Consider the following 16773-nt stretch of genomic DNA (forward strand, 5'->3'; position numbering starts at 1 on the left):
GTTGATTTTTTTTTGCACCAACACACGTCCCTCTCTGGAAAAGAAGACCCATCTCCTTCCTGAACAATACGATGTCTGGACATTACCGTGATGTTTATGCTGTTTACAATGGTGTGACCAGATGAACGTGATGCAATCTGGCATCTGCAAAAAGGGTGTAAACGTCCAAAAGTCTCTTCCTCAGAGCTTTGGAAATGTATTTTCGTTTTTTCATGACGTCATCCTCTGAGATGTTGGTCATCATAGCGTCGGATCGGCTCAAATCCACGATGTGAGTCTCCCGTTCCACCAGATCCCAAAGGCGAACTATTGGATTGAGATCTGGAGACCATTGGAGGTTCATTGGAGTACAGTGTACTGATTTTCCTGTTCAGGAAACCATTTTGAGGTTATTTCACCTTTGTGATGTGCATTATTTTCCTGTTGGAAGTAGCCGTCAGAAGACGGGTACACTGTGGGTATTCGGTGATCAACATTACTCAATTTAGTTCAGTTATATAACAAACATTTAAAGGTACTTAACTAAACAAACAGGTCCAATTTATGTAGGAGTACAATATAGTCAATTCAATCAGTTGTTATTCAATAAATTCCGATTCTAGCTATAAGAGATTGGAGTCAAGTTCAGTTTATTATGCCAGATGGTGAAAAATGTTCTTTCTAAGGAGCCTCACCATGTTGCATCAAGGCATTGACCTTTCAGCAATCCCTCCTCCTGAATGAACAGTGAGCGACTACCAATCGGTACTTTTGCACTAAATTAATAAGGTATATATTTTTCACAACCCATTTGCAACATCGTTCTTGTTTACCAGTGTGATCTGGCATCATCGCTTCGGTCTCATGAGAGGAAAGCAAAGGGGGTGGGGGGGGGAATATCACTCTGACTGAAGACCACATGGATGTGCCTCATTGTATCCACAGAACAGACACACAGAGGCTGATGAATCTTTCCCCTGAAGAGAACCACCCCCCCACCCCACCAGCACCTAATCACGAGGGAACCGAGGAGGCACTCCGGGGGTCAGGGTGTGGAGTGCAGGGTGGGAACATGGCTCAGGATTCCTCTGGGAACACCAAAGTGCAACAAGTCCATAGCATGCAGTACTGATCCGATAGAGGGCTGTGAGAAAATCAAAGGATTTACAGTATCATTAGAGAAAGCTTACATTAGAGTTGACTGAAGTGATGCCAGGAAAGTGGTTTATTTGGACGGTTATGTTTTAAAAAGCTACTACTGCTGGCACTGGTCTGACTCTGGGACTGCTTAGATCATTGAAGGAATAGACAAATGTCTTTTAGCTTTTGTAAATATGAAGGAAATAACGTGTTTTATGCATAAATTAGGTGTTTTGGGATAAATAAAAAAACACTCATTTCATGGAAAAGGTCTGTGCTAAATGTAGCTAAGTTGTCACAGCTGAATAGCTATGTCCTTTTCTCCATATAAAACTAGTGTACTATAAAATAGTAAGCACAGATTTTTAAATTGTTGCTGTAGTGCTTTTAGTTCTGCTACACTTTTAAAGCATTCTGGCATTAGCGTATACCTCTAATAGAAACATTTTGCGATCTTTAAACTGCATATAATGTGTCTGCCTTCTTGTATGTACAGATCTTTGGTCTTAAAGTGGTAAACAAGGCTTGGTTGCTGTTTTTTCTGTTATTTACTCCTTTTTTTGAAGGGCACTTTTTCAAAAAACTATGCTTGAGGTGAAATACTCCCTCATGTTCAGTTGCTCTGATGTTTCCAATGTCATAAGACCGGAGAAATTCCTGAAACATCCACTCTGTCCAGATTGATGAGAAACTGTGCACCGAAGGGGACGAATAAATGAAAAGTTCACAACTGCATCCCCCTTTGGATACCCCACTTCATAGTTAGAGTGGAAATTTCACCAATAAAAAATTGTATTGTAGCATGTTCAAACAATGTGCAATCTCTTGCAAAAGTATTCAACCCCCTTTCTTTTTACCTGTTATGTTACATTCTAACCTGTAATTTAGTTTGTTTTTTTCGTCTTATTTTATGTGATGGATCTGCACAAAATAATCTAAATTGGTGAAGTGAAATAAGAAAAATGCATATTAAAAAAAAGATTGTAAAACATTTTTTAAAATGCAAACTGACATGTTTCATATGCATCCAACACCTTTTCTATGACGCCGCTAAATATTTTCAGTGCAACAGTAACCAACTACCTTCAAAAGTCCCGTAATCAGTGAAATGAAGTCCACCGGTGTGCGTTCTAAGCGTTACATGAGCTCTTAGTATAAACACAACCTTTTTTTTTTTTTTTTTTTTTTAAAGGCTCCAGAGGCTGAAGCACCACTAAGCAGGAGTCATCACACCATGAGGACCACGGAGCTCTACTGGCAAGTCAGGGACAAAGTTGTTGAGAAGTACAAGTCAGGGCGGGGTTAAAAAAAAATATCAAAATTGTTTTATTTTCCTGGAGCACCATCAAATTCATCATTTTCAAATGGAAAGCACATGACAGGACAACCAGCCTGCTAAGAGAGGTGTGGTCTGGAAAAAAAAACTTTCACCAGCAGGGACTAGGAAACTGGTCTGAGTCGAAGGAAAGACGGATGGAGCTAAATTCAGGGATAATCGTGAGCAAAACCTGTCAGTCTCCCTGTGATTTGAGACTGGGACGGAGCTTCACCTTTCAGTAGGACAATGAACCCAAAGCATACTGCTAAAACAACACTGCAGTAGTTTAAGAGGAAACATTTGAACGTGTTGGAATGGTCTAGTCAAAGTCCAGACCTCAATTCAATTGAGAACCTGTGGCTAGACTGGAAGATGGCTGTTCACAAGTGAAAGACACCAACATGAAGGAGCTGGAGCAGTTTAGCCTTGAGGAACGGACAAAATGTACTGACTTTACCGCCGGGGGGGTGAACAGTTATGCAAGCTGAAGTTTGATGGGGTTTTGTCCTATTTGTTGTTTGCTTTAGAATAAAAAACATAATACATCTTTTTTTTTGGGCTTGGCCATGCCTCAGGAATGTGCTGGCACGCTGGTGGAAGAGTGGGGATTTATCTGTAGTGTCAGCCCGTATCTGGCCTGTTGATCCACAACCCAGTGGACTGAAACAAACACTGGACCGAGGACTGACCGGGGAAGGAGCGTGTTCACAAAACCTCACACAGCCACAGCGGTCGACTGTCTACCCAGACAGAGATTAACTCTGTGCGCTGAAGCAATTTTTTTTGTTAAATTATGTTTTCATTGTAAAAGTTTTGGCCAATTTACAGATTTTCTTATGTTTTTTTTTTTTTTTTTTGTCATATTAACAACCAAAGAACTATTTGTATCGCACGAGGATAACCTGAGTAAATACATTATACTGTCTTCTAATAATGATTCCTTTGTTAAAAGTTATCCAGACCAACTCAGCCTTCTGAAAATGAATTGCCCTCTAAACCTAGAACGGCCTCAGTGGCAACAAATGCTACCAAACGTTTGCAAAACCTGAAAACTAGTACGAGAATTTTCAATCAGATTTAAATCCAATCTTTTTACTTCAGCACTGCAAAACCTTTATTAGTTTATTTGTTTTCTAAGCTATTAGTTGGTGGACTTGCTGGTATAGTTCAGATCATTATCTGACTGCCTAACTCAAGCACGCTTAGACATTGGGGTCAAAAGCAGATAGTTTGAGGTTCTCCGATTCTCTGGTAGAGTCCAGGATTCACGGGTCCACCAATTATTACCAGTCATCCTGGTGGTGAAGCAACAAAGCATCTCCAGACCATCACACTACCGCCGCCATGTCTGGCTGTACAGGCTTCGTCCTTTTTCGTAGCCTAAATGCAATGCGACACGCATCTATCAAAAGGTTTGTTCATCATCTTGTCAGTCCCTAGAATATTTTCACAAAAGTATTGATGTTAAGCAGCCTGTGTTTGGTTAATGTAAGAAGGGCATTTGTGGGTTTTTTTTTTTTCTTAGCAGGGGTTTTTACCTTTGATCTCTCCCATGAATCACATTTTTATTGGGTCTCTCTCATGATGCATCGAGAGGACTGGAAAACCTTATGAAAGCGAGGCCTTCAAGGATTTAGATGGTCTGACCTATTTATTTGAGGGAAGGCTCATCATTGTCCCATGTTTTCTCTTTTAGTTTACCTTGATTCTAACTACCCGGAGCCTTAGAAAATGCTTTGAAACAACTTGTAGACTGACTCTGCTTCTAATCTGCTCTTGAATTTCTTCAGATCAAGACAGGATGTGTTGCTTTTTGAGATGTTTTAGTCTGCTGCGCGCTGTCAGACAGGTTTATTTAATTGATTTCTTGATTACAAACGTCTGGCAGGTAGTCAAGGCTGTGTGAGGCTTGTAAAACTGAACACCTCTTGTCATGGTTATGTTTTAACAAGAGACAATTGATTTTTAGCTTAGAGCCTAGTTGTTTTGGACAGCTATAATAAAAAAAAACATGCATTTTGTGTTTATTCAGATTAACAGGCATTTGTCTGATGATCTGAAACATTTAAGTGTGGCTAAGAATCAAAGACAGGAAGAAAAAAAAATGTAAGGGGGAAAAATAATGTGTTCCTTCTCCAAGGCTTCTATAATGCAACTCTGGATGCTTCAGAGCTAAAAAGATCTTTCGTCCTGATATGATCTGTTCAGTTTTTAACCCTCTCAGCTGAATGAGGATTTAATGAGTGCAAAAAGGCTTGTATGGAGTGTGGGCCTGGCTGTGTGCGCGCTCCATTGTGTCCCACCAATATACTGAGGAGCAGAACGACAGCGCCCACCCTCCTCTCCTGCTCACATGACTGTGATTAGAGCCAAGAAGGTGGAGGAAGAGGAGGACGGTAGAAGAGACAGGGGCCAACTGGGAGCTACATCCATGAATCGCTCAGATTCTATCCTGGAGTCAACCTTGCTTTGCCACATCCGCCTCTTTGGGGTAACTACACTTTACATTTCTTGTTATGTTCACCTTTTAGAAACTAGCTCTGCACCGAGCGCTGGTTAGTTGACGGACGACCTCAATCAGGAGTATCATTTCCTAACTTTTCCTTATTAGAAAGAATAGTTAATATCTTTAGGAATCCTATTAAGCTAAAGCGTTTAGTGGCTCTTAAGAGCATAAGTGTGTCGTTCAGAGATGATTTGTATTAAACCTGCGCTGTTGCAGCTATTGCCTTTACGCCTTGCATATTCCAAAATATTAAATAAATACAAAAGAATACTATTAATGAAATAATCTAGGTATATAAAATCCTACAGCCAGGGCAGGAGGGATGGATGAACGAGAAATTCGAATTTTTAAAATGATTTTCATTCAACAAAGATGTTTATTTCTGGTGGGAATTTGACTGGCTTCTCTCGATAGATCGTTAAACCGTCTAGAAGGAGTATTCGTTTGGAAACAATGTTTTTCTATTTACATTTTATTTTTAAAAATAGAATCTCATGAACTTTACCCTTACTTACCATTTAAAAAAGGCTTCATTGCCCTCACAGCAATCAAAGCCGTCTTATAACTGCCCAACAGGTTTTTTTTCACAGTTTATTTTTATATATATATAATTTACCTTTGATGATGAGCTCCAAGTCTTTTCAGCCGGACCACTTCCTTGCCGTCACCTTTATCTTTAGCTCCCTCCACAGATCAGATCAGATTCACTTTGGTACTCCGGCTGTGCCACTCCTGTTAATATGAGCATCAAGGCTTTAATATTACTTCCAGTCAGAAGAACAAAACTTCTGCCAGGGGTGTGGATAATTTGGGGGCTTCGTAGTATGAACTAAAACGGCATTCCATTCTTAATCCATAGGGTTTAATGTGATCAGCCCACCCTTTGCCGCTATGATTTTCACCTCTTCTAGGAAGATGAAGAAGTGTGTTCACTGGAATCTTTGACCATTCTTTTAAAAGCGCCTCTGTGAGGTCAGACGCTGATGTTGGATGGGAAGTCCTGGCTCTCAGTTTCCACTGTAATTAATCACAAAGGCGGTCTGAAGGGTTGAGGCCAGAACACTGTGTAGGCTGGTTGTTCTTCCACACCAAACTCACCTAACCATGTGTTACGGACATTGCTTTATCCATTGGATAAGATTCAGGAGCTTGAAGTGGTATAAAGCATCTTTATACGCCTAAGCATTACGAGTTCCTCATCCACTGGATTGTAAGACAGAGAATAATGGGCCTTTCAGACAGGACGTGGCATGGGCTGTGCAACGGCACCAAAGCACAAAGCTTTGCGAGCTCCGCACACGCCGCGCTCAAAGTTCAACTATCTTCCACTTTGACCTTGACGTAAACACGCTCGGCCAATAGAAACTGGGCCATGCGACTGTCAGCCGGAAAGACCAGGAAGCAAAATGGGGAAGAGTTCCCTGAATTGTATGAAATAAGTTTGAGATCGTATATCTGTGGAAACGCAGCACTGCAAAAACAGAACTAAAAATAAGTCTAAAATCTTCTTGAAATTGGTGCATTTATCCTTGATTTTAGCAGGTAAATAAGATAATTTGCCAATGGAATGAGATTTTTACACTTAAAATAGGAACAACTCATCTCTGTCATCTTATTTCAAATGCAGTATATCTAATTATCTTATTTTAGGGGTGAAAATACTCACTTCATTGGCAGATCATCTTATTTACCTGCTAAAATCAAGGATAAATGCATTATTTCAAGAAAATTTGACTTATTTTTAGTTCTGTTTTTGCAGTGAGCTCTATAAGAAGCTCCCTGGACCTGAGGGTTTTGTGCACCAACAGCCTCCTCTTCCATGCTGCTCTTTTTCTCCTAACTAGCAGAGCTTGCTTCTTAGCATGGGACAAATGCATATTTGCTGCTGACAACAAAACAAATGAGCGGCAACCCAGCGGCGACTAGCCAGCACAGAGGTAGTGCAGCAGTGAGCAAGCATGGTGCTATACTGTACCCAGCAGCAATTGCAGCTCACACCACGTCCTTTTTGTTTCTGGAAGGCCCATAAGTCTCTACTGCTACAGAGTCCAGTGGCCGTGTGCTTTAAACTACTGCATGTGACACTTTGCATTGCACTTGTAAGGTTTAGATATTAAAACACATCTCTTTGCACAATTCTCGAGTAACTTTGGTCCAATTTTCCTTAATTCTATAATTTTTTAAACTCTGCTGGATGGGTAAAAAACACCATTCCTTTGCTGAATCACCTTTCCCTTTAGTTACAGTCTTTTGACATATTTCTCTTCTAGCTTTTCACATCTAGTAACCGAACCTTTTGCCCATTTTCTTTACAAATGACTTGGACTAAGACAACTTTATTGTGATTTTGTATGCACAAAGTGCGTCCAGAACGAAATTTCGTTTGCATACAGCTTGAAAGATCACAGTAAATTGCAGTAAATTTCAGGATAAAGATCCAGCAGCGGTTTATGTAAACAATGTAAAAAAAAATGAGCTCAGCCAGATTGGATGGAGAGCATCTGTGAGCATTAATGTTTAACTGTTGTCAGAGATTCATAATTAGATTTAGGTCTAAGCCATTCCAACACACAAACATGCTTTGATCTAAACCATTCTATCTTAGCTCTGGCTGTAAGTCTGAGGTCATTGTCTTGCTGAAACAGGTTTTTCTGTCAGGAGCAGCCTTTATTCACCTCCATCCATCTCCTGGTCAACTCTGACCAGCTCTCTTGATCTCTCTCCCTGCAGCATTATGCTGCCGCCACCATAGTCACTGTTGGGATGGTGTTTTCAGGATGATAAGCAGTGTTAGTTTCCTACCAAACATGTTGTGTCTGTCCGTCACGTTATATCCCGATAAAGTACAATGGTGGTTGTAACATGACAAGAAAAGAACAATGTATGTGATTTTTGAAATTTATGCCAGTTTTTTTAATTTTTCTCCCAGTATCAGGTATGAGGCCGCAACAGTGGTGCATGCTGGGAGTGACGGTACTGCTGCTGCTGTGTGAGATAGCCGTCAGTCAGCTGTGCAAGTCTCTCATCACCATGGTGGACGGCTTCCACACACTTTTCATCCTCATGCACATGGCTCTCCCTCAGACTGAGGACATCATAAGACCTCGCATCTCCTCGCTGGATTCTTCTCCATCCTCTCCACGCGACTCCTTCTCTTTAGGGGGATTTTCTCGTTCTTTACATTCAGAACCACCGGCTGAGCTTCCAGATCAATCTGACGCCAAGCAGCCCGACCACGATCCAGCTTCAGTGGTTAACTCGCATCACAAAGGTTTCTCCTCAGTAACTCCGAGCTGCAGTTTGTCCTTCCCCAAAAGCAGGATCCATGTCGTGGGTGTTTTCATTTCCTCCCTCCTCCTGGTGTCTCTGTGTGTCTCCTACTTCTTGGAAATCATTGGTTTCATAGTGAAGCCCCACCCGGTTCAGCACCCCCTGCTGCCAGTGGTGGTCGGAGCTGGGAGTCTGCTCCATAAGATGCTCCTGTTTGTTCTGGACTGGGATGAGATGCTGGATAAAAAGGCAGAAAGCTGCAGGCATGCTGAGACTGAACCTCCCCTTGAAATAAACCACAAAGGTAAACACCAGCACGCATTATGAAAGTTAAACAACATAAAAACGACATAGATTAAAATGTGGGCTTTTTCATTAAACAAAGAATAAAGTAAGAATCCTTAGAACCACGAACTTTAAAGTAATCCATTGGGCTTTTGTGCTTGAAGGTTTTATACTTTTTCTCAAATAAAAAAACTGAATAGTTTAGAAAGCATAATGTGTGTATTAAGCCCTCTGCAGTGCCCCTACTTGCTGCATTTATAGCTGCAAGTGTTTTCAGGGTATGTTTCTACCAGCTTTGCACATCTAGAAAATTTACATTTTATCCATGTCTTCATATTCAGTCAAACTGGATGGACATAATTTTTCACGTTTTGCCACAGGAGTATTGTTTTATCTATGAGATTCTTTTGAAGTCCTGGCTGTACGTTTAAGGTTGTTGATGGGAGGAGACCCTCTGTCCCAGCTTCAAGTGTCCGGCAGCCTCTAACAGGTTTTCCTCCCTGGATTTCCCCTGTTTTTTCCTGTTCCCCATCCTAGAGAAAGCGTCCCCACAGTATGATGCTGCCAACACCATGTTCCACTATTGTCATTGTTCATTTAGGACGATGTGCAGTTTTAGTGTTCTGCCACATGTAGACCAAAATATTTAATTTCTGTGTCATCTAACCAGACTGCTTCTTTCACATGCCTGCTGTGTTCACTATACAAGGACGATGGCAAACTGGAAACTGGACTTCTTAATGTCTCTCTTTCAACATTGTCTCTGTTTTTTTTTTTTTTTTTGTTGCAACTCTTTCATAAAAGCCAGGTTTGTTTCCATCTAAAAGCTGCTTAGACAGACCATCCCATCGGATCTGCTTCTCTGCAGCTCCTCCAGAGTTACCATCAACTCTTGGTCGTTTCTCTGATTTACATATTCCAGGCGTGGCCTGTCCGTTTAGCTGGATGACCACGTGTTGGTAGGTTTGTAGTTGTGCCGCACTCTGCTTTTAGGGGAGGGACCCTGTGAGATATATAAAACTCATTTTATAAACCCCGCTTTAAATTTCTAAACACACAGTTGTGCTCTACTTCAATGACTTTGGACTTGTTGTTGGTTTCACTGGATATTATGTCAAGTTATAACCACCATTGTATTTTATGTAGAGAGCCAAAGTAAAGGGGGAAGGATAAATGTAGACTCCACTTTATTTATTTATTATTATTATTTTAATAATCCTTTCCCTTTGTATGTAAATAGGGCACAAAATTGTACAAAATTTGCACAAAATTTGTATGTAAATAGGGCACAAAATTGTGCCCTATTTATTTTTTATTTTTTTGGTCTATTTCATAAAATCCCATTAAAACACATTTGATTTTATGGTTGTGTAGCTGGGGCATGTGCTGGTTTTATTTAGATTAAATTAAAGAGACTAGTGGGAGGAGAGTTTTTCTTTTGTTACATTCACCAGGGTTTGTGGAGTGTGTGTTTTTGTTGGGAGGCACCAAGGTGTATTCTTTAGCAGTTCTTCCCCAATGCAGTCTAATTAATTTAATTGGGTTTTTAATTATTCTCCCAGCTATCAGGATTCCAGACCAGCATAGGTTCCTACTTTTAAAGCAAGTCCTTTTTGTGCAATAAGAGAAATTGAGCTTGGTTCCCTGGACACTGTAAACTTAATAAATTGTATTTAATTTGCATCCGTGCCTCTGTTAGTCCTCACAAATTATTTTGTGATCTGAAACAAAAGGGTTGAAGGTTTAGAGACCGTAACTGAGGTCACAATCGCAATGGGACAAAGTGCAGACATAAATAAACGGGTATTAATACGTTTGCTACGCACTGATTAAAGTTCATACTAGCAATTTGAAATAAACATCACACAATTATCATGCAAAAATAACATTTATTTTATTATGTAATTAAAAATCTTACCCCAAAGGACAAAGAGAGTTTCCTGATGGCGCTTATCTGTGTGTATTCAGCTGCAACACAGATAAGACCCCAGCTTGTTTTTCATTCCTCTGCTCCGATCCCACAGTCTGCGCTGAAGAGGAGTCTCGAAGCCAGGAGGAAGAGGAGCTCTCTGTCCGATCCAAAGGTCAGATTGCAGCACACAACTGTCTCCACAGTGGGGCGCTTGTCCTCTGCAATCCAGGATCTCCCAACCTCCCTGAACATGGGTGTGAAACTGAGCTACAGCTGCTGGAAATCGGTGAAGAGAGCAGTGGCGCACATTTAAAGAGAGAGAGTCCAAGGCGCCACCCCTGCATCCGACATCCTGGTAACAGCGCTTAGCCAATTAAAGTTTCCATCCAAAATGCTCATGGACATTCTTATTTGCCATTTCTGTATGCTCCAGTTTCAGACATTCAAAACACTTCTGAGCCCTCTTCAGTGAGCAGGTCATCGTCTGGATGGGGCTGCCGCTGGTCCCTCTGCCTCCTGTCCTTCGTCTTTGTCATTCAGGGACTCTTCACTTCCCTCCTGGCTCTGATCAACAGCCTGGTGACGGTGCTGGTCGTGCCCCAGCTGCTGCACAGCTCTGAAGCCTGCCGCGTCCTGGTTTATCTGGACCCTGGCCTGTCCCTGCTGGCTGTCGCTATGCTGATTGCAACATCTCTACCGCAGGTCACTCTATGAGTTTTTACTTCCTCCTTATCAACAGTGCCGGCCACGTTTGTTAAAAATGTTTATTTCTTAACTTGGGATTGTTTCTCCACTACTTTTGGAGCTGCTTTATCTTCACTTGTTCAATAACAGGAGAGTCCCTTATTTATATGAAGGAAATCTTTAATGAAGGTAAAGTACTTGTTTTCAATATTTCTCAATATTGGGCACTGCAGGATTCTGGCTCCTCTTTCATGCTCTCCTCTCCCTCAGCTCAGTCCACAGGATTTTTGCAGGATTGTAGTTTAGAGGGCTGTGATTTCCATAGAAAAGGCTTAATTTTTTGTCTTCTGAACCAGTTGAATTGATGAGACTCTTCATAGACACAATAATAACCCATTATCAGTTTACTGGTCGAGATCAAGAGATTTTTGTTTAAAACGTCCCAGCATTTCAAACAGTTCACGATCCCATTCTTCTTTAAAGCAGCACCTTGTAAAATATGACCCAAGTATTTGCTTACTTTTAGACATATTAAGTAATATTTCGGGTCCATGTACAGCATTTGGTGCATATCAACGCTCTGCGCGGCTTGCTCTTCTAAAAAAAAAACTTGCCTATGTAACCGAATGGCAGCCGAATGGCTCCCAATCTAAGCTCCTCTTAAACACTAGGACTAACCTTATATGCTTGTGCTTTTCTCATCCTTTCTCAGTCAACGTTTGTCATGGCCATGGTTATTATTACAAAATACAGCATATATTGTCCACAAACCTGTATGTCAGCTCTTCTCTGTTGAAGTTCCTGCAGCCTTTCATAATTAGACGACTGAGCCTGTGGTCTGCTCAGTGTTCCTCTTCCATGGCTCCTGGAGCTCCCCCTCCCTCTCCCTCTCCCCCTGGCTCTGCCTTGTCCTCTCCCTGTTTCAATGGAAGACTCGGATAATCCAGAGTGGTTGAATGCAGCGTTGTCTTTACAAGTAACTTGCTGACTTCTTAATCTGCTATCAGATTCCACAACACGGAGGGGGACTGTTTCTTTTTGCGACAGTGCAGTGTTTCCGGTGGCCACCAGGGGAGCTAAACCTGGTCTAGCACCCCTGGGTGCTAAAAGATACACAGTCCTGCTTTAACAATGTTCCCCGAACCTGCAGGCCCACAAAATCACGAAAAATGAATCGTGGTCTGGTCAGCCTCTCCCGATAGTGATTTCTGCAGTGTATTTGCACTCCAGCATCTTTAGGCTTCTCCAGAAAAGGACACACCTTTCCTGAGACTTCCTTGTACAGATCTTAGCTAAAAAGAAGAAAAAAAACTCAGGGTTAACCCAGACAACCCTGCCACCGAGCAGAGTTGTTTCAAAGAGTAATTTGTTGTCATAATTTGACTCAGGATAACAGCTTCCAAGCTTTCTGAAACGGAAAAGCCAACATATGCAGGAATTTACCCCAGAACTTATTCTGGATATCCACTAAACCAGCTTTGTGAAATGGGGCCCAGGGAAACAGAGTCTGAAAGAAACTGATCATGTTAAAAATGATAACCTATTGCTCTCTTTATTTTAAAAGAATTGTTCGGGGTGCCAATAACCGTGCCATCTTTTTTTGTTAAAAACTAATATTTACTGACATTTTCCAAATTAATGTCGATTTTAATACAGAATATAGATTATAGAAAACTGATATTTCAAATGGATATATTTGAATAAAGGTTGGATTTTGCCAAATCTATTAATGTTAGAGTACGCTGCAGCAATAAAAAAAAGTTTACTTTTAATGCTTTTTTTTTTCATCTTTATCAGGGCGCCAACAAATGAGGCCGGCACTGTTGAAATCACATCACTTGTCTGTTGTAGTCCTGTAACTAATTACACCTTCTGCACTAGCTGTTGCTGGTGTTTCTGTAATGCATCCCTGCAGGTGTACAGATACGGCATGCTGCTTCTTCAGGCCTCGCCTCCACACATGCGTGTCTCTGATGTTGGGAGGAGGATTGCCAGTGTCCCAGGGGTGCAGGCCGTGCACGACCTCCACATCTGGCAGTTGACTGAATCGCTCACAGTGGCCTCCGTCCATGTGCACTGCCACGCTGGGTTTCCACTAAGCAGGTGAAGTCAGGTCCTGCTTTGATATTCTCCACCGCCGACGTATGTATGAAGCAATATGAACAGGCTGGGCTTTGTTTCCTTCATTAAATATTGATGAGTTGAGATCTAAAACGTTTTTAGGCCGGTTCAAGACCGTAAAGATCCTGGCTTGGTGTATTTCACTGCAAAAACAGATCTAAAAACAAGTAAAATGTTCTTAAAGTTGGTCTATTTGTCCTTGATTTGAGCCAGTAAATAAGATTATCTGCCAATGGAAAGAGTATCTTTGCCCCTAAAATAAGATAATTAGACATCCTGCACTTGAAATAAGATGATGGAGATGAATTGTTCCTATTTTAAGTGGAAAAATCTCATTCCATTGACAAATCATCTTATTTACCTGCTCAAATCAAGGACTAATGCACTCATTTCAAGATTTGACTTATTTTTAGTTCTGTTTTTGCAGTGTTCTAGATATGTTTTTTATTAATTTTGTTACAACTATAAAATAGCTCATGATAGTGAGATTTTTTTAATGGGAGACATGCCTCTAAAACAACAGGGTGATTGTTTGAAAAGCAATGGTTCTTGTCTTCCATTGATTGTAATTATCCACTGCTCTATAAAAGAGCAAGCAACCATTAACCAGTCCAAAACAAAGCAAATGTGAAGGATTTAACAGACTGCAAGACGATATTTAGAGGAAGAAGCAACTGCTGGACGTTCATAGCTTTACTTTTCTTGCTGCATTGTGTATATCTAATATATTTTCTGTCCAGGTGTGCTGATCTGATGTCAGGTGTCACCAAGGTGCTGCAGAGTGTGGGTGTGAGCTGCTCCACTGTTCAGCCAGAGTTTATATCCTCCTCTTCCTCGTTTAGAGGAGATGGAGCCTCCACCTTCATCCAGAAGGAGGACCCCTCCTCTCTTCCTCTCCCACCCTGCAGCCTGGCCTGTGCGAAGGCCTGTGCTTCCAAGATGTGCTGCTCCCTTCTGGAGGAGAAGGAGGAGGAGACCCGTAGCACTCAGAAACCACCAGGAGAAGAAACAAATGAGGAACCTCCGACTCTGATCATCGAGAACACGTTCCTCTAACTCTGTTTTTAACTGATGTGAAGGTGGAGACAGCAAAACAGTGCCAAATAAATCCCTCTATGAAGTTCATTATATTAACAGATACTTTCCCAAAGAATTTTTATGTTTTTTGTTTCTTGTTTCAGTATTTGGACTGGAAAAGTTTTATTTTTCTAAATGCATACATCAATGTTTAATAAATAACAGTATTTATTAGTTAATGTTAATTTGATGCATGTTGCGTGAGACAAACTAAATAATTGGAAAGGATAGGACGGGTCTCCAGATAAAATTAACAATCATTGAATTCATTTTAGTTTCTTTGAACGAACTACAGAAATGCCTGTGGAAATTCTCAGTTATCCGGGTTTTCGCAACAGCAAACAAGCCTCCATGTCCTTAAAAACGGCAGCGCACCAACTGCAGGTTGCTCAAGTGCAAGTCATCGAAACTGACAAAGACTCCTGGATAGATGTTGAAACGTTTTCAGAAAGAACTGAAAGAAAGTCCGGTTGCCTCCGATTTAAGCCTGTTTCTGTTATGTGCAGACATGTGTTTGAATAAAATTAACCCCCCCACCTGTTTTATTTTATTTTATAAACATTATTGCCAACCTCCTCATCAAAATATTGTCAGTTTTAAACTTTTTCTTTGAGTAAATTACATGTGATCAAAATGACAGAAATCCTGTTGCTTGTGCAGGAATTCTACAAACACAGACAAGAATGGCTGCTTTACATGCAGAGCAATGGTCTCTTAACAATAATAATAATACATTTTATTTATAATATAGCACTCTGAGAAGGTTGAGAAAGTATCCAGTTCTGATCCCCACAGACTGCCACTGTTGGTACCTGAGCAAGACCCTCAGCCCCAGATTAGAATAGCTGCCCACTACTCCCTAAAGCAGGGGTCGGGAACGTATGGCTCGCGAGCCAGTTATGGCTCTTTTGATAATTTCATCTGGCTCGCAGATAAAACAAAATATCACCGCTATTGTTTTCATCCGTGTTTTTCGCGCATGCGTGCCGGACTGGAAGACAGAAGGCGGGCGCAAACAAAGTTTCTCGACGTATTTTTCTTCTTTAGATAACGTATCACAAGATCGTTTTAAGAGTAAGTTGATGGTTGATATCGCGACATTGGCACCAGAAACCCCCGCAACCCCATGAGGGATTAAGCGGGTCAGAAAATGGATGGATGTTCACGGACACAGACCGCTCATCAGCAGAGAGGAAGACCCGCCCGGTAGGTTAAAAAAAATTGTTCACAAAGGATTATTTAGGTGTTTTTGTCTTATTAAAATGGGTGAAGGTGTCGGCAACGTTGCAGCGGAAACACAGAAGTACTAGCGCGTGTGAACCAGGGCGTAATGCAGCCGCCGGGAGAAGCAGAGCCGCAGACTGCAGCAGGCTGCTGCAGTCTGCGGCTCCGCTTCTCCCGGCCCCGTGTAGCGATCGCCACCTCCCCTCCGCCGCTATTTCAGTAGAACAATGACCAGTGCAAAATGAAGTTGTATTTACCGGAGATGAAGTGTAGACTGCACATTCTGTCAGGGTGTGATGGCTCCCCCAGTCGACTGGGATCGTGTGCCTGGGTCCTTCTTCATTGAAAATATCCATTTCTTTTGTCTTTCTTCGTCCTTCGGTAAACGAAAGAAACGTACATCCAACGAATTGGAATGCCTCTGTGTGCAACCGGGAGCACAACAAGTCGTAGGCACTGTTTACATTTCGAAAATAAACTAACTAAAAGCACGCTCTAATTCACCCGTTTTGTAATGATAGAATGCGAGAACAGTCCTGTGTTTGCTTACAAGCGGGACCCGGAAGTAGCGCGGACATCGTGACGCGTGACGTCACATGTGACGTCACGCGTGAACTACCCTATTGGCTCTCACTGAAATAAATTTCCAGATTTTTTGCTTTCATGGCTCTCTGAGTCAAAAAGGTTCCCGACCCCTGCCCTAAAGGATGGCTTAAATGCAGAAGACAAATTTTGTTGGAATATACAACTGCAATGAGAAAGATTTCTTTCTTAGATAGATGGACTATATTGATAAAGGTATTGGTTCATCCCTTCATGCTATTGATTTTAGATGTTCCAGTGAAAGGAACTTAATGCTTCAGCAGACCAAGGCCATTTCATGGTCTCAACATTTTAGGAACAGTTTGGGAACTGGATTAAAATTATTCGGGTCCAACATCAGTGTCTGACCCCATAAATACACTTCTGGAAGAATGGTCAAAGATTCTCCAAAACATAATCTTTAACCTTGTACATTAAATTATCAAGCATCGCCTATGTTTGTTAATGTAACATTGATTGATTGTTTCATTGAGAGATTCATTGATTAATCCATTAATTGATGAAGTAATTAGGCTCTGTATGTTAAAAGTTAATACTGACCAACATTAAAAGTCTTATACAGCCGGCGGAGCTTGTTCTGTTTTCAGATCTTGTCAACTATCTGATGGTGTAGCATCTCCTTGGAAAAGAACGTCTCAAAAGCTTTGACCCTCT

The 16773-nt window shown here is 41.3% G+C and overlaps 1 protein-coding gene across 2 annotated transcripts; it reads left to right on the forward strand.

Annotated features, from left to right (window-relative positions):
- The first annotated feature begins 4783 nt into the window (after positions 1-4783).
- LOC105939139 (zinc/cadmium resistance protein) lies at positions 4784-14830 on the forward strand. Of its 2 annotated transcripts, none has more exons than XM_021307874.2 (6): positions 4784-4928; positions 7873-8517; positions 10523-10765; positions 10850-11112; positions 13010-13197; positions 13956-14830. In XM_021307874.2, the coding sequence occupies exons 2-6, from the start codon at positions 7881-7883 to the stop codon at positions 14269-14271; spliced, it is 1647 nt and encodes a 548-aa protein (XP_021163549.2). In that variant the 5' UTR covers positions 4784-4928; positions 7873-7880; the 3' UTR covers positions 14272-14830. The 2 variants fall into 2 exon arrangements, with proteins under 2 accessions (XP_021163549.2, XP_012736651.2); XM_012881197.3 differs by having other exon boundaries at positions 4787-4928; positions 10844-11112.
- The last annotated feature ends 1943 nt before the right edge of the window (positions 14831-16773 follow it).

The sequence above is a fragment of the Fundulus heteroclitus genome, chromosome 18 (genome assembly GCF_011125445.2).
Source record: "Fundulus heteroclitus isolate FHET01 chromosome 18, MU-UCD_Fhet_4.1, whole genome shotgun sequence".
Classification (NCBI taxonomy): domain Eukaryota; kingdom Metazoa; phylum Chordata; class Actinopteri; order Cyprinodontiformes; family Fundulidae; genus Fundulus; species Fundulus heteroclitus.

Excerpts from the sequence above, each read along its gene's own strand:
- LOC105939139 (XM_012881197.3), top strand. The coding sequence starts at position 7,881 with ATGAGGCCGCAACAGTGGTGCATGCTGGGAGTGACGGTACTGCTGCTG. Across the intron at positions 10,766-10,843 it reads CCCCTGCATCCGACATCCTG|TTTCAGACATTCAAAACACT; the intron begins GTAACAGCGCTT and ends TGTATGCTCCAG. Across the intron at positions 13,198-13,955 it reads GCTGGGTTTCCACTAAGCAG|GTGTGCTGATCTGATGTCAG; the intron begins GTGAAGTCAGGT and ends TTTTCTGTCCAG.